We start from the raw sequence: 17405 nt of genomic DNA, 5'->3' as shown, positions 1-17405 counted from the left end.
TGTATTATTATGTTGTGGTGATCAATAAAGATTGACTTTCCTTTCTGGGTTAAAGGCGAACAATGCTAACAACCCGACAACTAACCTTGAAGCTATCTCCATAACAACAATTAATTTTTGGCAGAACATCTTTTCTAAGTTTAACTTTTTGATGCACTTCATTTTTAACTCTTAACTCATCAATAACACATCTCCATATTGGTGAGCCTTTGATGTGAGCAACAACAAATGACGAGACATGAAACGTAACAGGGATAGCATGCCACTTAATGCTAACAAGATTGCTATTGGCTATAGACAGCTGTCCGGGCAATGCTAAGTGGGGATGAATTGTGTTCATTTACTTCATCTTTGACATCAGTGACATAGCTTTGACGTGAGCAATGTGGAATGGCAATGCAGACACCCAATGCTAACATGGAATGCAAACAACAGGGCTAATGATCATAGCTGCAGACCAGCACATGGAAGCTCGGTCCTAACCCAGGAATATGGTTGTGGTATAGCCGTAGTAGTAAAGTACTGCGGTAGAAATGGTTTTACGAGCTGAGAAGCATGTTCAGCAGCCCACAATCACGGAGTACTTACAAGCAGACAGTGTGTAGACAGAAAAAGGGAGAACAGACCCATTTTGGCTTAAAAACAAACGATAAAGGTGAAGCTATAACACTGAAACGCCACTCTACAAGAGGTGCTTTAAAACATGGCTAGCTAGCTAGCGGCTAACGTCCATCCGCAGTCTGCAGTGTTTTAGCTACTTCTAAAACATGGCAACAAATAAAGTACGTTTCTTACAAGTATCATCCCTGCAAGATGAGGAATGGGTGAGGGCCGACATCCGGGCAACTGAGCTACATACGGGTTCTTCGAGTCATAGCAACCAGACTGGCGTTGAAAACAAACCGTTGCCATTACTCTTTAACCTGTCGACCTATGCTGGTTAAACCCGTCATTCTGCCTCCAAAATGCCGAAAAACTGTGTTGTTTTTGGTTTTGCTAACCACAACTGGAAACAGGGAAAACAAAGGTTGTATTTTGTTCTGCCAAAGCGTGATAAAAGCCCACAGAGACAAGACAAATGGCTCGCAGCTTTACACCGGGAAAACGAGGACGGTTCTCACTGGAGTCCCCCAAAGTCGGCAGGCAGGCAGGCAGGCAGGCAGCATCATGGCGGACAGAGACAGTGGAAGTGAGCAAGGAGGAGCAGCCACGGGCCCAGGCTTCGGTTCCATGCACGCTACAGCGGGAGGGACGGGCTCGGCTTCCGGCCTCCAGCATGAGACGCAGGAGCTGGCGTCCAAGCGAGTTGACATCCAAAACAAACGCTTCTACTTGGACGTCAAGCAGAACGCTAAAGGCCGCTTCTTGAAGATAGCCGAAGTCGGGGCCGGTGGCAACAAGAGCCGCCTCACGCTGTCTATGTCGGTCGAGTTCCGCGACTACTTGGGGGACTTCATCGAACACTACGCCCAGTTGGGTCCCAGCAACCCGGGCATGGTGCAGGATGAGCCGCGGCGGGCCCTGAAAAGCGAGTTCCTAGTGCGGGAGAATCGGAAGTACTACATGGACCTGAAAGAGAACCAGCGGGGACGGTTCTTGAGGATCCGGCAGACCGTGAACAGGGGGCCCGGCTTGGGGTCAGACCATCGCGCTCCCGGCGCAGGGACTTATCGAGTTCCGCGACGCTTTGGCCAAACTTATTGACGATCACGGCGTGGACGAGGAGCCCGCGGAGCTGCCGTAGGGCTCGTCGATGACTGTGGACAACAAGCGCTTCTTCGACGTGGGCTCCAACAAGTACGGCGTGTTCACACAAAGTTGTTGATAACTTCCGCGTCTCTTTCTTAGTAGCGCACAGGCTAAGCTAACTAGCAAGCTAAGCTAAGCCTGAGAAGCTTTTCACTGAGACGAGTCTGACGCAAATAATACATTTTCGTTTTTTCACAAGATATGCGAATAAGTAAAAATGCGTAAATGAAGGATTTAACGCCGACTTCCAAGCCACAACGCTCGTTAAATGCTTTTTCTGTCAATGCTGTGTTCGCTGTGAGCTGGTTTGTTTTCAACGAATTCCCGGTTGCTAGGGGATTGGTAGGCGGAAGTGACGTAGGTCCGCCCTCACCCATAGCTAAACATGCTTCACTACACACCACAAGAGGATACAATAGCTCACAGCTAACAAGCTAGTGCGCCTCAATGTAAACAAATAGCATTGGTGGATCTATACCTGACACCCACTGTAATGATATCAAGAGCGTATCTAGTCGATACTACAATGATTATATCGATAATTGTCATAATCACAAAATGTTTCCTTTTTTTCAAATTCATATTATGTTTATAAACTCAGGAAATACGTCCCTAGACACACAAGAACTTTATCTTTGACCAATATATGATCCTGTAATTACTTGGTAACGGATCGATACCCACATTTGTAGTATCATCCAAAACGTATGTAAAGCATCCAAACAACAGAAGAATAAGTGTTTATTACATTTTAACAAAAGTGTAGATAGAACATGTTAAAAAATTAGCAGATATTAAAAGTACATGAACAAGTGGATTAATAATTCATTTTCTAATGCTTGTCCTTCAAAATTTTGACACAATAATAGAATGGAAAATGACACAATAGGTTACTGCATACGTCAGCAGACAAATTAGGAGCCTTTGTTTGCCTACTTACTACTAAAAGACAAGTTGTCTTGTATGTTCACTGTTTTATTTAAGACCAAAATTGTTCTTCAATTGCAGTAAGAAATGAATGTTTAATGTACCCTTAAGATTTTTTTGGTTAAAATAAAGACAATAATGCCATTTTTTGTGGTCCCCCTTATTTAGAAAAGTATCAAAAATTATATAAATACATTTTGCTAACGGTACCGGTACCAAAATACTGGTAATCGGACAACCTTACCCAGGAAATAATTCCACATAGGGGTCATGTTGTAGTGTAGTCAGGCCTGGAACCAATTAGCAATAATAAACAACAGTCGACCGTACAAACATAGCAACGTTAAATTTGAGTTTCAGAAACTAATGGTTATTAGCGCTAATCACTAATTTGTAAACATAAGATACTTTTGTTTGAAGGATTAAAACACAATCTCACAGTAATAGCAACATTGGTTCTATGGTAAGCATCACAGTCTTTTTGCCATCACTGGTACTTTTCAACACAACAAAGTCAAATAACTTCCATAGTTTATCATCTTTGTTGATTTCATTTCCATAGTAAATTATGTTTGAACTTCAAATCGTACAACAGGTTTGACTAACAAAATAAAAAAATGTGTCGGACTTACAGCCGCAAAAGTGTCTGCGTCAGAGCAAGGGAATCCAACAAAGCCCTGAGATTTAAGTACACTCTCCATGTAGTACTGGTAGGCACGGACATGATTGCAGGCGTCGTACGGTTTTGTACCTGCAGAGAAGAGAAGTGTGAGGTGTTGATGGACAATTATTTAACTAACAAACCATTTTAGCTTGGAAAGGCCCTGAAAATAAACATACAAATTAGGTCAGTTTGTTTTCAGTTTAAAAAACACAATCTAAATCACAAGTGTCAAACTAAAGGCCTGGGTGTCCGCCACATCATTGTATGTGACCTGCGAAAGCCTGGAAATAAGATGCGTCAATAAAGTACTTTATCTTTTCTTACTAAATGTATTGGTTCTTTCCATTGTGAAAGAAAAAATACTTGCACTGCATGTAATTGCATATATTTTTAAGTCACTATTATCCAATAATGTAACAAATATTATATTATATTTTATCATATATTACAAACTTTTTTTCTTAAAATAAAACTAAAACTCAAATATCTGCTTGGTTTAAAGGCCTACTGAAACCTACTACTACCGACCACGCAGTCTGATAGTTTATATATCAATGATGAAATCTTAACATTGCAACACATGCCAATACGGCCGGGTTAACTTATAAAGTGACTTTTAAAACTTCCCGGGAAATATCCGGCTGAAACGTCGCGGTATGATGACGTATGCGCGTGACGAAGTCAGAGTAACGGAAGTTATGGTACCCGTAGAATCCTATACAAAAAGCTCTGTTTTCATTTCATAATTCCACAGTATTTTGGACATCTTTTGCAATTTGTTTAATGAACAATGAAGGCTGCAAAGAAGACAGTTGTAGGTGGGATCGGTGTATTAGCAGCGGACTACAGCAACACAACCAGGAGGACTTTGTTGGAGCGCTAGCCGCGCTAGCCGCCGACCTCACCTTGACTTCCTACGTCTCCGGGCCGCCAAACGCATCGGGTGAAGTCCTTCGTCCTTCTGCCGATCGCTGGAACGCAGGTGAGTACGGGTGTTGATGAGTAGATGAGGGCTGGCTGGCGTAGGTGGAGAGCTAATGTTTTTAGCATAGCTCTGTGAGGTCCCGTTGCTAAGTTGCTAAGTTAGCTTCAATGGCATTGTTAGCACAGCATTGTTAACCTTCGCCAGCCTGGAAAGCATTAACCGTGTATTTACATGTCCATGGTTTAATAATATTGTTGATTTTCTATCTATCCTTCCTTCTATCCTTTATTTTTTTGTTTCTATATGCAGTTAAAGCACGATGCTATCACGTTAGCTCGTAGCTAAAGCATTTCGCCGATGTATTGTCGTGGAGATAAAAGGCACCGAATGTCCATTTTGCGTTCTCGACTCTCATTTTCAAGAGGATATAGTATCCGAGGTGGTTTAAAATACAAATCCGTGATCCACAATAAAAAAAGGAGAGTGTGGAATCCAATGAGCCAGCTTGTACCTAAGTTACGGTCAGAGCGAAAAAAGATACGTCCATCACTGTCTCTCAAGTCCTTCACTGTAACGTTCCTCATCTACGAATCTTTCATCCTCGCTCAAATTAATGGGGTAATCATCACTTTCTCGGTCCGAATCTCTCTCGCTCCATTGTAAATAATGGGGAATTGTGAGGAATCCTAGCTCCTGTGACGTCACGCTACTTCCGGTACAGGCAAGGCTTTTTTTTATCAGCGAGCAAAAGTTGCGAACTTTATCGTCGATTTTCTCTATTAAATCCTTTCAGCAAAAATATGGCAATATCACGAAATGATCAAGTATGACACATAGAATGGATCTGCTATTCCCGTTTAAATAAAAAAAAATCATTTCAGTAGGCCTTTAAGAATGGATTGTTCATGTCAATAATGTAATTTTCAGATCAGGGGATATTGTTGTGGTTTGTGCAGCCCTTCAAGGCATTTGTGACTAAGGGCCTAATAAATAAACGTTGATTGATTGGTTGATGTTAGTTACGTTTGTATGACTCTAGGTTGGAAAATAGTTATTTTCTGTTATAATAATGAAGTATTAGTTTCATGTTGGACAGCACGGTGGGACAGTGAGCTAGAAGGTCCTGGGTTTGGTCGCATTCTGTGTGGAGTTTGCATGTTCTCCCATGATTGCGTGGGTTCTCTCCAGGTACCTTGGCTTCCTCCCACATCCAAAGACATGCTCCTGTGGATAGGTTGATTGGCAACACTAGATTGCCCGTCGTGTGTGAATGTAAGTTTGAATGTTTTTCTGTTTATCTGTGTTGGCCCTGCGACTTTTCTAGGTGTGAATATTTATGTACATCGGTCTATGGATGTTTTCGTTCAGCGTGACTAAGTCCGACGATTCACCTTTTCTTCGTGCTTGCTTTTATAAATAACAGTTCATCTTTTGTATATTGAGGTTCAAAAGAAAAGGTTGTGAATCTTAATTTGTCCAAAAATAGTAATCTTCCTTGTTTGTTACCAAATCTGCCATGATTCGCACACACACATTTTTGTTTCCGAAAGTAGGAACACATATTTGTTGCTAGAAGTTGGAAGTGTGCTGCAAGTGAAACGGAAATAATTGCCCTGGGGAAAGTAGTTCTGGTATTGTGTAAAATGAAAATACGGTAAATATTGAACATATTACATTATATTATAATATACTTGCAGCGTGTATATAAAACGTTGATGGAGGGGTTTGAAGTTGTTTAAAAGGGCTTTGAAGGCTACAACGGTGACTCCCATTAGCCGCATCTTGCAAGCATTTTTTATCATCTTTAAACCCCCCCCCCCCCCCCCCCCCCCTCCCAACCCAAAAGACGTGTGGATTGAAAGACGTAAGGGTTGGGATTGTGACCGATAGGCAAAATTATTTGACAAAATGCAGTTCTCCTTTAGATAAATGCATAATTCCTGCATCCATCCATCCATTTCTACCGCTTATCCCGTTCAGGGTCGCGGGGGGTGCTGGAGCCTATCTCAGCTGCATTCGGGCGGAAGGTGGCGTACACCCTGGACAAGTCGCCACCTCATCACAGGGCCAACACAGATAGACAGACAACATTTTCACTCACATTCACACACTAGGGCCAATTTAGTGTTGCCAATGGGTTAAACCCCTTTGGAAAGTTAGCGCTCTCTAGGCATTTATGTAAAGGTTGCAAACAGCCGCTTTGATACAAGAGATCATTACCAATCTCACTCATGGATGATTGGTATTGGAATAGGCAGCACAAAACCTTGATGCTGATGGGATAATAATTATTAGTATGAACATAAACTAAATAAATTTGGAAATAATATAATTAAAATGTTCTTACTTGATTATAAGCCAATAAAACATATGTTGAAAATGTCATCATGTAATTTAACAGGTTTTATGAAAATAGGTTTGCGCGTAAATAGTTACCTTCCCAGATAGCATCCAGGTCTCTTGCTGTGCCTTTGTTAGTCTTGCAACCAGGCATCAGTTCCCCTCCATTGGGGTAGAAGTCAATGTGGCCTATTGGCTGCCACATACCAAGACCTGCAATGGTGCAAACACAAACTATTTATTCACAATATTTTGTTTCAGACATGCTGAACAAGTTGCATGAAGGAACATCACCTTCTTGCATTTGCACAGTTCAACATGTCCCAAAGGTTAAGAAAGAAGTGGGTCTAATTAAGTGGATCTGTTAAACTTTTACATGTTGAAACTTAAAACAGTTGTACATTTTTTTAAGTTCTTCAAGTAAATGTGATCATGTGACAGTGGATTATTTGGTTCTCATCACTTGCCTTAACAGGTCTAATTCACATCATTATGGTTTTGGATTGCTAGCATTATCAGTAGAACTGGTTTAATTTTGTTTCAGTTAGATGTATTAAGCTATCTGTTTCAAGAAACTTACATGTGCTGGCAACTCACCTTCAGAAATGTTTGGGAAAGAGCCGCCAGGTTGTGAGGTTCATGATGTCACACAGACCACATCAGACCATACCAACTCACAGGGGTTTAGTTTGTTTTCTATGTAGTTAATCTTAGATTAGGTCAGCGAGATATGAGGGTTAGATAGCATCAGTATCTTTGAGTTCCTTTATTTTAACACTATGACGACACACGACTGTCGGCCGACTGTTTTGACGTGTAGAAACGTTAGATTGTGTGTTGGTAGGCTAACCTATGGGCAACAGTGGCGCATTCCACGTAGTATGGGAAGCCCTATAAAAGAGCAGAAAGGTTACGTGGGTGGCCACTTTGCCTGGAGCGGCTGCGACGTAATAATCGTATCACTCAAAAGTGCAAATTCCAACCATTGAAGTACTTTCTATAGTTCAAGACTTGCGGTAATTTTAAAATAGCATTGCACATCATAACGGTGGCTACAGTTTCGATGTTAATGGTTTAGAAAAAAATGAAATTGGAAAACGTCTGCTGGGCCGGATTGAAAATATTAACGAGCCGTATTTTGGCCAGGTTTTAAATAAATACTCGTGTAGAGGTGTAGCATACTGCTGCATTATTTGTGTTTTGATAAACACATTTAAACTGTGAAATATTAGCAATAAAAGTGTACCCAGTTTGGTGTTGAAAGGAAATCCGTCAGTGTGAATGACATCCACAAAGGTGGCATCAGTCGTGTCCAGACGCACGGCCGCATTTGTGTCACTGAAATAAGGTTCAGTTGGGTCCAGTCCTGCAAAGCAAAACACAACAATGATCCTGAAATGCAAGATGTACTGTATATACATGTATAAGATTATATATATTCTACTGTGTGTATATATACCACTACCGTGATTCTCAAACTATTGTACGTGTGCCACTAGTGGTATGCGCGCTCCATCTAGTGGTAGCCAAAGAATCACTTTATTAAATCAAAGTAATTTTTTTGATTCATTAGGTAGGTAGATCTGTTGTGTAGGACTAGAGGTTACAATCCCCTATTGCATACTTGAGACACCTATGCGACTCGGTGGGATGGTCAAGTGAGTGAAGGCATCCTCTGGGTTATCAAGTGGGCGCCCCCCACAGTGTTTCGCTGATAGGCCCACGACACCTCCAGAGGGTTCAGCAGTGAGTCTCAGCATCCCAGGATCACTCCCTAGATGCCATCAACTCACTTGAAAGCCCAGGTGGAGTCCCTTTACTTGACCCACAGCCACTGACTCCCCTTTTCAGCGGCTTTGGAGAGGTCTTTCACTGCCATGTAGGCTCTGACAGGCGGCAGCCTCAGGCCAAGTCTTATTAGCTGTAATCCAACCACCCATCGCGATGCCTGGATGATCACCTCCATGACCATGGTGAAGGCCAGCGGGGAGATGGTGCAGCCGGCCATGATTCCCACTTCCAGGTGTTGCCATGCTGTGGAGTACTCGGGCAGTTGTCACGCAGAGCTGGACGTCCTGGAAGGGTTGTGAGAGCTGCTGGTACCCTGAAGTAGTCGAAGGCTGTCCACAGGAGGTAGTGAGGGACTGAGCCAAAGGCATTGGCGAGATCAAGGAAAACCACAAAAAGGTCTGTTCTCTCCTTCTTGGCGACCTGGATCTGATGCTAGATGACACTAGCATGTTCCATGCAACCGGGGAAGCCTGAGATGCCTGTTTTCTGGATTGATGTGTCAATCAGGTTGTTTCTTGCAGGTGTCCTGCCAGCCTGTGAGCAACCACGCTGAAGAAGATTATTCCCCTAGACATTTAGAAGGCTGATCCGGCGGAATTGGCCGATTTCTGATGAGTCCTTTTCCTTGGGGATAAGCATTCCACCGGCTCTTCGCCAGGAAGTTGGTATCTCCTTTTGCCACACGACTCTCATCAGCTTCCAGAGGAAGCGCAGGACAACTGGTGCATTTTTGTAGAGCTTGTATGGAACTCCGTTGGGACCTGGAACTAAAGCGGCCCTTGCTCTACACACGGTTTTGTCTACTTCACACCATCTGGGTAGGCCGATGTCTAGATCGTGTTCTGGTGGGTTGACTGGTGGCATGTCAGGTGGGAGTGTAACCTCTTCATGGTGTCGGTCGTCTCTGCTGGATTTTTGCAGATGTTCTTCCAGGTTGGCCTTTGACACTGAGAGACTTCCAGACTTCTCCTTTGTGAACAGACTCTTCACAAATTTGAAAGGGGTCTTTGAAGAAGTGTGATCTTGTTTGCTCCTTCCTTCTGTGCTTCCTCAGGTTTTCAGCTCTCCTCAGTGTTGCAAGCCTACTCTGGATCTCTTCCTGCAGCAGGTTTATGCCCTCCTTCTCCTCTGTGGCCTTCCTCCATTGCTTCTTCAGCTGCCTCCTCTTCTTGACTAGGCGGTCTATTTCTGTCTGTCTTCTGAACTTAGTGAGGATTGATGGAGCAGATCGTTTTCCTTCGACGACTCCAAACCGTTCCACTCCATAGGCATTGATTATATCCCCCATTCTCTCCAACTTCTTCATGGTGGTGCCTTTGATACCTTATTTGATGTTGCAGAGATCAGTGTTGACCTCCTTCCACAGTGTCCTGTCGCAGGATTTTGGCCACTTGACTAATGGCCTTTGCCCCTGGATGTTCTTTTCCGTTGCAGGTCGTAGTGGGTTGGGTTCAGGTTGTTCTCCTTTGCCTCGATCTTCCTCCTCAGGGACAGGGGTGTTGATGTCCTGCAGACTGTGGGTTTTGTCCTGCTGCTGAACTTCAGTCGACTGACTCGACCTGCTTCTCAGAAAGTAGCTGTCCATGCGAGTTCCCTGTTGACCCTTCTTTAGGCAACCTTTCTTGCCTTGGTGTATTTCAGGCCTTGGGTGGAAGTAACCTTTGTCCAACCGCATACGCAGCTCTGAAGCTTGTGTCCTGCTGTGGCTGTTGGTCATCAAACTAGTAGTCTGTTCCGTTCCTTTGTTCGTTACCGGGTGGTCTGCCGATGAGCCATCTTCCGCCCCCGCTCTCGCTGACTCAGGGGTTTTTTTCTTTTTAGAATTTTTTGTAGCCATGTTTGGGTGGAACCCATACACCGTTCGTGCTGGATCCCGCCACCACGGGTAGCTAGCCCATGGCAGCCCCGTTGGGGTCTATTCCCTCCTGCCAGTTGTCTTTCCATGCCGTCGCAAGGTTTTTCCCTTGTTGTCAGTTGCCCTTTCACAGCAGTCACTGGTTCACCAGATGATCAGATCTGTTGTGTAGGACTAGATGTTACAATCCCTTCTTGCATACTTGAGACACCTATGCGACTCTGTGGGATGGTCAAGTGAGTGAAGGCATCCTCTGGGTTATCAAGTGGGCGCCCCCCTTCCTCAGTGTTTCGCTGATAGGCCCACAACACCTCCAGAGGGTTCAGCAGTGACTCCCAGCGTCCCAGGATCACTCCCTAGATGCCATCAACTCACTTGAAAGCCCAGGTGGAGTCCCTTCGCTTGACCCACAGCCACTGACTCCCCTTTTCAGCGGCTTTGGAGAGGTCTGTCACTGCCTGCCGGTGGGCCTTCCCTCACATTCCCATTTCCCTGAGGAGCCTGGATGTTGAGGTGGCCACGAACCCCCTGCAGCCTACTTCCACTGGGCGTACCCTCGCCTTCCAGCCTTGTTGTTGCACATCGGCTGCAAGCTCAGTGTACCTCAACTTCTTGCGCTCGTAGGCCTCCTCCATTGCGCTCTCCCTGGGCACAGTGAGCTATATGATGTGCACGAGCCTGAGCGAAGCGGACCACAGAACAAGATCTGGCCGCATGTTGGTGGATGCGATCTCAACTGGGAAGCAGAGCCTCTGGCCCAGTTCTGGCAGCAGTTGCCAGTCTCGTGCCCTGCCTAGCTGTCCAGTGTCTGGTCTTATGGGAGTGAGATTGGCTTGGGCCTCGCCCTCCCGGAAAAATGTTGTTGCTTGCCAACGGGATGACGGGGGAGGAAGGGCATTGACACTTGTCCGTCGACTTTCCAGCACTGCTGCAAGACACTTTAGCACCTGGTTGTGCCGCTCGGTGTAACAACCTTGGGTGAGGCTGGTCTTGCAGCCCACCAGGATGTGCATCAGTGTTGCTGGACTCGGACATAGAGGGTATGTGGGGTCTTCACCATACCACTGGCTGAGGTTTTTTGGAGAAGTCAGGACACCGTAGGCAGCCCTGATGGTAAAGCTTGCCCTGAATGCCTCCATCTCCCACAGCTCTTTTCAGGAGACCTTCCTCTTCTCCACTCCTTTCCATGTCATCCACTGCCCTTGTTCTGCCTGCGCCACAGCTTGTGCGCACCTTCTTGCTTCCTCTTCCCGACATACCTCCTGGACCACCAGGTTGCGTCTCTGAGATGGAGAGGCCTTGCTCCAGGCTGGTGTATTGGCCCCAAGGCCAAGACCACTCCTCCCCTGCTGTACTCGGCCCACAATGTCTTTGTGCCTGAGTGCTGCTTTAGCCTACTCAGTTGCAGCCAATGGGGTCCACTTCCTCCCAGTGGCCAGGATGGTGGCAGCTTGGGCTACAAATGGATCACTCGAATCCAGTAGCATAATCTCCAGTCTAAATTTGGCGCACTTGAACTCCTCTGAAAGACTGGAAATGGGCAGTTCTAGCATTTCTTTGCCGTAGAGCCCAATACTGCTGAGGCACCTGGGAAGGCCAAGCCACTTCCTTGCATATGAGCTAACCAGTCTTTCCAGCTTTGCAGTGTATCATTTTCAAACAGTGTTACTGTTCAAGCTGTGTGTAATGTTACAATGACCGAAAATATTAAATGAAACCTCGGCCTGGTTTTTAATGCTAAGGCCTTCTATGCTTCTGTACTTTAATGTTGGTCATTATGTTGGTACTTGAATAGCCAAATGTTTTTGAGGAGGTACTTGGTGAAAAAACCTTTGAGAAATCAAACGTGGAGGCATTGCAAAGATATTTGTAAAACAATATTGCCTTCCTTCATACTTCCTCCAAATGGGCCGTGTGGACTTTGCTCCTTTTGTGACGTTGCTGCCATATGTGGGTGACATCAGTGCCACAACAACATGTCGACGATGAGACCCAACGAAGGAAAATTGCTTTAACCAGCACAAGTCATTCCACTGACTCCCTCATCTGAAGTAAAGATCGAGTGTCTTACTTTTAACTAGTGATGGTCAGATTAATCCTCATGAGACATTGAAACACTTGAGCCGATTGTTTCAAGAATTTCTCAAAGCTTCAATGCATGCTTCCACACAAGACTACACCTGCTGGCCAAATGTATAACTACAAACAGCTGTATCTTAACCACATAAAGTGTAATGCATTGAATTGTTGTCAGTTTATGCAACTGCAGCATCTCTTCTTGTCTGTCAACAAAGTATCTCTATTTCTCTCTCTCTCTCTTCCTCTAATCCTAGTATGTAGTGTCTAGCACCTAGTGCAGGACACTTTAATTTCCTTTATAAAATACATCATTTTACAGTACATTTAATCCCGCATTCAGGGTGTGATCTATTAAAGATTTGCGAGTGTTAAAACACGTGCAAACTTGAGAGCATGCAACGATGATCTACTTAGCTGATGCGCAAAGGATAAGGTCTGTTGGTTAATCAAAATAGTTCACACAATCCATTTAGCCGGTTTGTGTAATACTGAGGAGGAGATGCAAATGTAATCATTTAGCTGATTTTAGTTACGCACAAATGGATGTGGTCATTGTGGCGAGAAGGAGGTGATCCGTGCAAAGACAGACAATAATGTGAAAACACTACACTTGTGTATGTGTCAATACATTCACACTGTCAAAATTGAAAATATTAGCCGTATTATGTATTCAGCAATTACATTTATAGCTGCTGGATGAGTTAAGTGGATCATTTGAAGCCAAAAGGCACTGAAACAAATTCAATTGATTTGTTTCGGTGTCTGCTTATTGGCGTTCGTTTTATCATATTGGAGATCAGGTTAAGTTACTTTTTTAGTACCCGAAGGTAAATTTGTTATATAAAATATGTTATAAATAAATATCCTATTAAAAAAAATATCTTGCATCATGCATTTTCTTGCGTCTGGATCATTCGAGCTAGCGCACCATCACAGTTGTTTCAGGCATTTTGAAAGATTGCAGATTATTTTTGTGTGCTGCATGTTCAACATCAAAACACACCAACACATATTGGAGCATGATGTCATGAATGTGCAGCAAATAAGTGTCTTCATGGTGACAGCAAGTAGTACTCACACAAATATTTAAAGGCCTACTGAAATGATTTTTTTAAATTTAAACAGGGATAGCAGATCCATTCTATGTGTCATACTTGATCATTTCGCGATATTGCCATATTTTTGCTGAAAGGATTTAGTAGAGAACATCGACGATAAAGTTTGCAACTTTTGGTCGCTAATAAAAAAAAGCCTTGCCTGTACCGGAAGTAGCGTGACGTCGCAGGTTGAAGGGCTCCTCACATTTCCCCATTGTTTTCAATGCAGCGAGAGCGATTTGGACCGAGAAAGCGACAATTTCCCCATTCATTTGAGCCAGGATGAAAGATTCGTGGATGAGGAACGTGAGAGTGAAGGATTAGAGTGCAGTGCAGGACGTATCTTTTTTCGCTCTGACCTTAACTTAGGTATAAGGGCTCATTGGATTCCACACTCTCTCCTTTTTCTATTGTGGATCACGGATTTGTATTTCAAACCACCTCGGATACTATATTCTCTTGAAAATGAGAGTCGAGAACGCGAAATGGACATTCACAGTGACTTTTATCGCCACGACAATACATCTGCGAAACACTTTAGCTACGGAGCTAACGTGATAGCATCGGGCTTAACTGCAGATAGAAAAAAAAGAAATAAGCCCTTGACTGGAAGGATAGACAGAAAATCAACAATACTATTAAACACTGGACCTGCAACTACACGGTTAATGCTTTCCAGCCTGGCAAAGCTTAACAATGCTGTTGCTAACGACGCCATTGAAGCTAACTTAGCTACGGGACCTCGACAGAGCTATGCTAAAAACATTAGCTATTCACCTACGCCAGCTACCTATGCTGTTGCTAACGACGCCATTGAAGCTAACTTAGCTACGGGACCTCGACAGAGCTATGCTAAAAACATTAGCTATTCACCTACGCCAGCTCTCATCTGCTCATCACGTCCCGTGCTCACCTGCGTTCCAGCAATCGACGGCGCGACGAAGGACTTCTTCACCCGATCATCGATGCGGTCGGCGGCCCGGAGACGGAGGAAGTCAAGGTGAGGACAGCGGTGCGGCGGCGGGCGTTGTAGCTTTCGACGACACCCCGGCCGCCATCAGAGTCAGCAAGAAACATATATTTCCCCAAAGTTACGTACGGGACATGCACGGGCAAGCAATCAAATGTTTGGAAGCCAAAGCTGTAGTCACGGTAGCGCGTCTGCTATCCAACTAAGTCCTCCTGGTTGTGTTGCTGTAGCCAGCCGCTAATACACCGATCCCACCTACAGCTTTCTTCTTTGCAGTCTCCATTGTTCATTAAACAAATTGCAAAAGATTCACCAACACAGATGTCCAGAATACTGTGGAATTTTGCGATGAAAACAGAGCTGTTTGTATTGTGATACAATGTGTCCGAATACTTCCTTTTCAACCCTCGACGTCACGCGCATATGTCATCATACCTAGACTTTTTCAACCGGAAGTTTCGCGGGAAATTTAAAATTGCACTTTATAAGTTAACCCGGCCGTATTGGCATGTGTTGCAATGTTAAGATTTCATCATTGATATATAAACTATCAGACTGCGTGGTCGGTAGTAGTGGGTTTCAGTAGGCCTTTAAATATGGCGATCACTTTTGTACTTATCAATTGTACACACAGACTTAGGATACCACCCACTAATTGTACACATAATTGTATACTTTCTAGTTTGTATACACTATTTAGTACTTATTAGATATGGGTCTAAATGTTCTGGGGATGTAGATGCCAGTGATTGGGCGAAATGATGTAAGCATACATATCAACCAACAGGTGGAAAGTTTACCTGTTATACGAGCAAGGCCACTGATCCTGCTACCAACTTCTCCAGCAATGTGAGCACCAAGGCTGTGACCGATGACGTAGAACTTCTCAGCTGTCTGCTTGTAGTTGCCCTGAGCAGCAAACGGATACAGGTATGTTTCAATGCACTGCGATAACGACACTATCCTTCAGTCTTTCTGTATGCATCTTTGTTGATTTGTTTGCATGATTATTATGAAAACAAAATGGTACTAAACAACTCAATGCAATGTTATGAGTCTTCACGGAAAATAGCGCAGTAATTTGCAGTAATCCCTCGTTTATCGCTAGTAAATTATTCTGGATATGATCGCAATAGATGAATTTCGGCAAATTAGAAATGATTAATCTAACTTAAATATTTCCATAGCTGGAAGATAAAAAATCGTTTTTAACATAAAGAGAGCTCTCTAACATAACATAACACCCTTTAGTCACCTTTACACTCTTCAATTTAATACAGTAATGCACGCTCTGATCTGCCAAGTCCCATCTAGTGGCCAACACTACTGTATTATAGATAGTTTTGGTTAATTTAGCTATTTTTTGCTTGAAAATTCATAATTGAGGCCAAAAATGCTTACACACCACACACTCCTCAAAAAATAATGATGTGGTGAATATTTGAAGTGCAATGTGGTGAAGGTCGATTGTATTGATATGGGTAGTTTATGTATCGTAAACTAGTGTGTTGGGATCAACATTTTTCAGTTGTTTTTTTCCCCATGTGGTTGTTTGTTGTTGATATTGTTGTAATAATGTTATTTAATGTATAAAGCCAGTGTAATAGTCAATAATAGTTTTTCCTTTTTTTTCCATTTATTTTTTTCCTTATTTTGTACTATTGACCTTATTTGAATCAAACAATTGTATCCAATAAAAGGGAATAATTGTATTATTGTGTTGCTATTAATACATCAACTTGTTTTTTTTATTTATGAGACATTTTTCTTCCACATATTTTTTGCACATTTGAAAGTGTTTGCACAGTTGCTTCTTGTCACATATTGTACGTACTTTATCCGTTTATGCTCCTTTTTTACATTTCATAAAATTATCTCTAATGTATACTATTTACACTTATATTCTTATTTTTTCATTAATTTTTTCATGTATTTATTTATTTCAGGCAATGACATAAAAAAGTACAAAGTTGACAACACATAATAATATAAAATAATATAGTGCAAAAGGTAATTTATAGTATGTAATGCATGATTGTCCAGTTTTGCCTGAAAGGAAGTGGGAAGAAGATAAGTTATTTAATCCCACCCCCAGTTCTCTATTCAGTGATTATTCACATGAGTTTCACTCTTACTTTGTTCAAGGATTATAATACAGATGTTGTATCACAGTGGCATTACCACAGGTAACAATAATTATTACACTGTAACAATAATTTGTATCAAAAATGTAGGAATAATGAATATACCAACAATGGTAATAGACAACATAGCAATAATGGTAAGGAAACATTGAGCACATGTTAACACTTTGAGACAGAGTATAGAAGCAGGTCAAATTAAAGACCCTCATCTCTATATTTGTAGATTTATATATGTTTGTATAATAGTTTAAATCGATTAATAGTTTGGCATTGCTTGTGTTGTAAGTCCAGTTTGTTCCATAGTTTTACTCTGCATACAGACACACAAAAACCTTTACGGGTGGTTTGAGCTCTCGGCAATAAAAAATATCCAAAACCTCTCAAGTTATGAGCCTGCACTCGTCTTATAAAAAAACGTTGTAGATTAGGCGGCAATAATTTGTTAAATGCTTTATATAAGATTATTAATGTATTATATTTAACAAGGTCATCAAATTTGAGCAACTTTGATTGCATAAACAGATTATGAGTATGTTCTAAATAACCAACGTTGTGAATGACCCGCACTGTTTTTTTCTGTAATATGATTAGAGGATGAATTATGTTGTGGTAAGTATTCCCCCATACTTCAACACAGTATGTAAGGTATGGGAGTACCAAGGTGCACTATAGAGTACGGAGTGCATTTTCATTGAGGTATAGTTTTGCTTTGTTTATAATTGAGAGGCTTTAGGAGATTTTGGTTTTAATGTGTCTGACATGAGGTTTCCATGATAGTTTACTATCAATTATTACTCCCAAAAATGTATTCTCATTTACGATTTCAATTTGGGTACCATCAATACTTATTTTCTGTTCAGACGT

The 17405-nt window shown here is 42.6% G+C and overlaps 1 protein-coding gene and 1 pseudogene across 1 annotated transcript in view; one reads left to right on the top strand and one right to left on the bottom strand.

The window, feature by feature from the left end:
- LOC133657499 (inactive pancreatic lipase-related protein 1-like) overlaps positions 1-17405 on the bottom strand; it is a 49053-nt gene that overhangs the window by 11579 nt on the left and 20069 nt on the right. The window contains exons 6-9 of the mRNA XM_062058914.1: positions 15198-15306; positions 7852-7971; positions 6702-6818; positions 3309-3427 (exon numbers count right to left, since the gene is read on the bottom strand). Of these exons, the coding sequence (XP_061914898.1) occupies positions 3309-3427; positions 6702-6818; positions 7852-7971; positions 15198-15306 (465 nt within the window). The remainder of the gene's footprint in view (positions 1-3308; positions 3428-6701; positions 6819-7851; positions 7972-15197; positions 15307-17405) is intronic.
- On the top strand, positions 1162-1825 carry LOC133657821 (transcriptional activator protein Pur-alpha-like; annotated as a pseudogene).

This window comes from Entelurus aequoreus, linkage group LG09, assembly GCF_033978785.1.
Source record: "Entelurus aequoreus isolate RoL-2023_Sb linkage group LG09, RoL_Eaeq_v1.1, whole genome shotgun sequence".
In the NCBI taxonomy this organism is placed as follows: domain Eukaryota; kingdom Metazoa; phylum Chordata; class Actinopteri; order Syngnathiformes; family Syngnathidae; genus Entelurus; species Entelurus aequoreus.
Note: the sequence above shows the minus strand (reverse complement) of the source record. Positions and strands in the feature narration are given on the sequence as shown.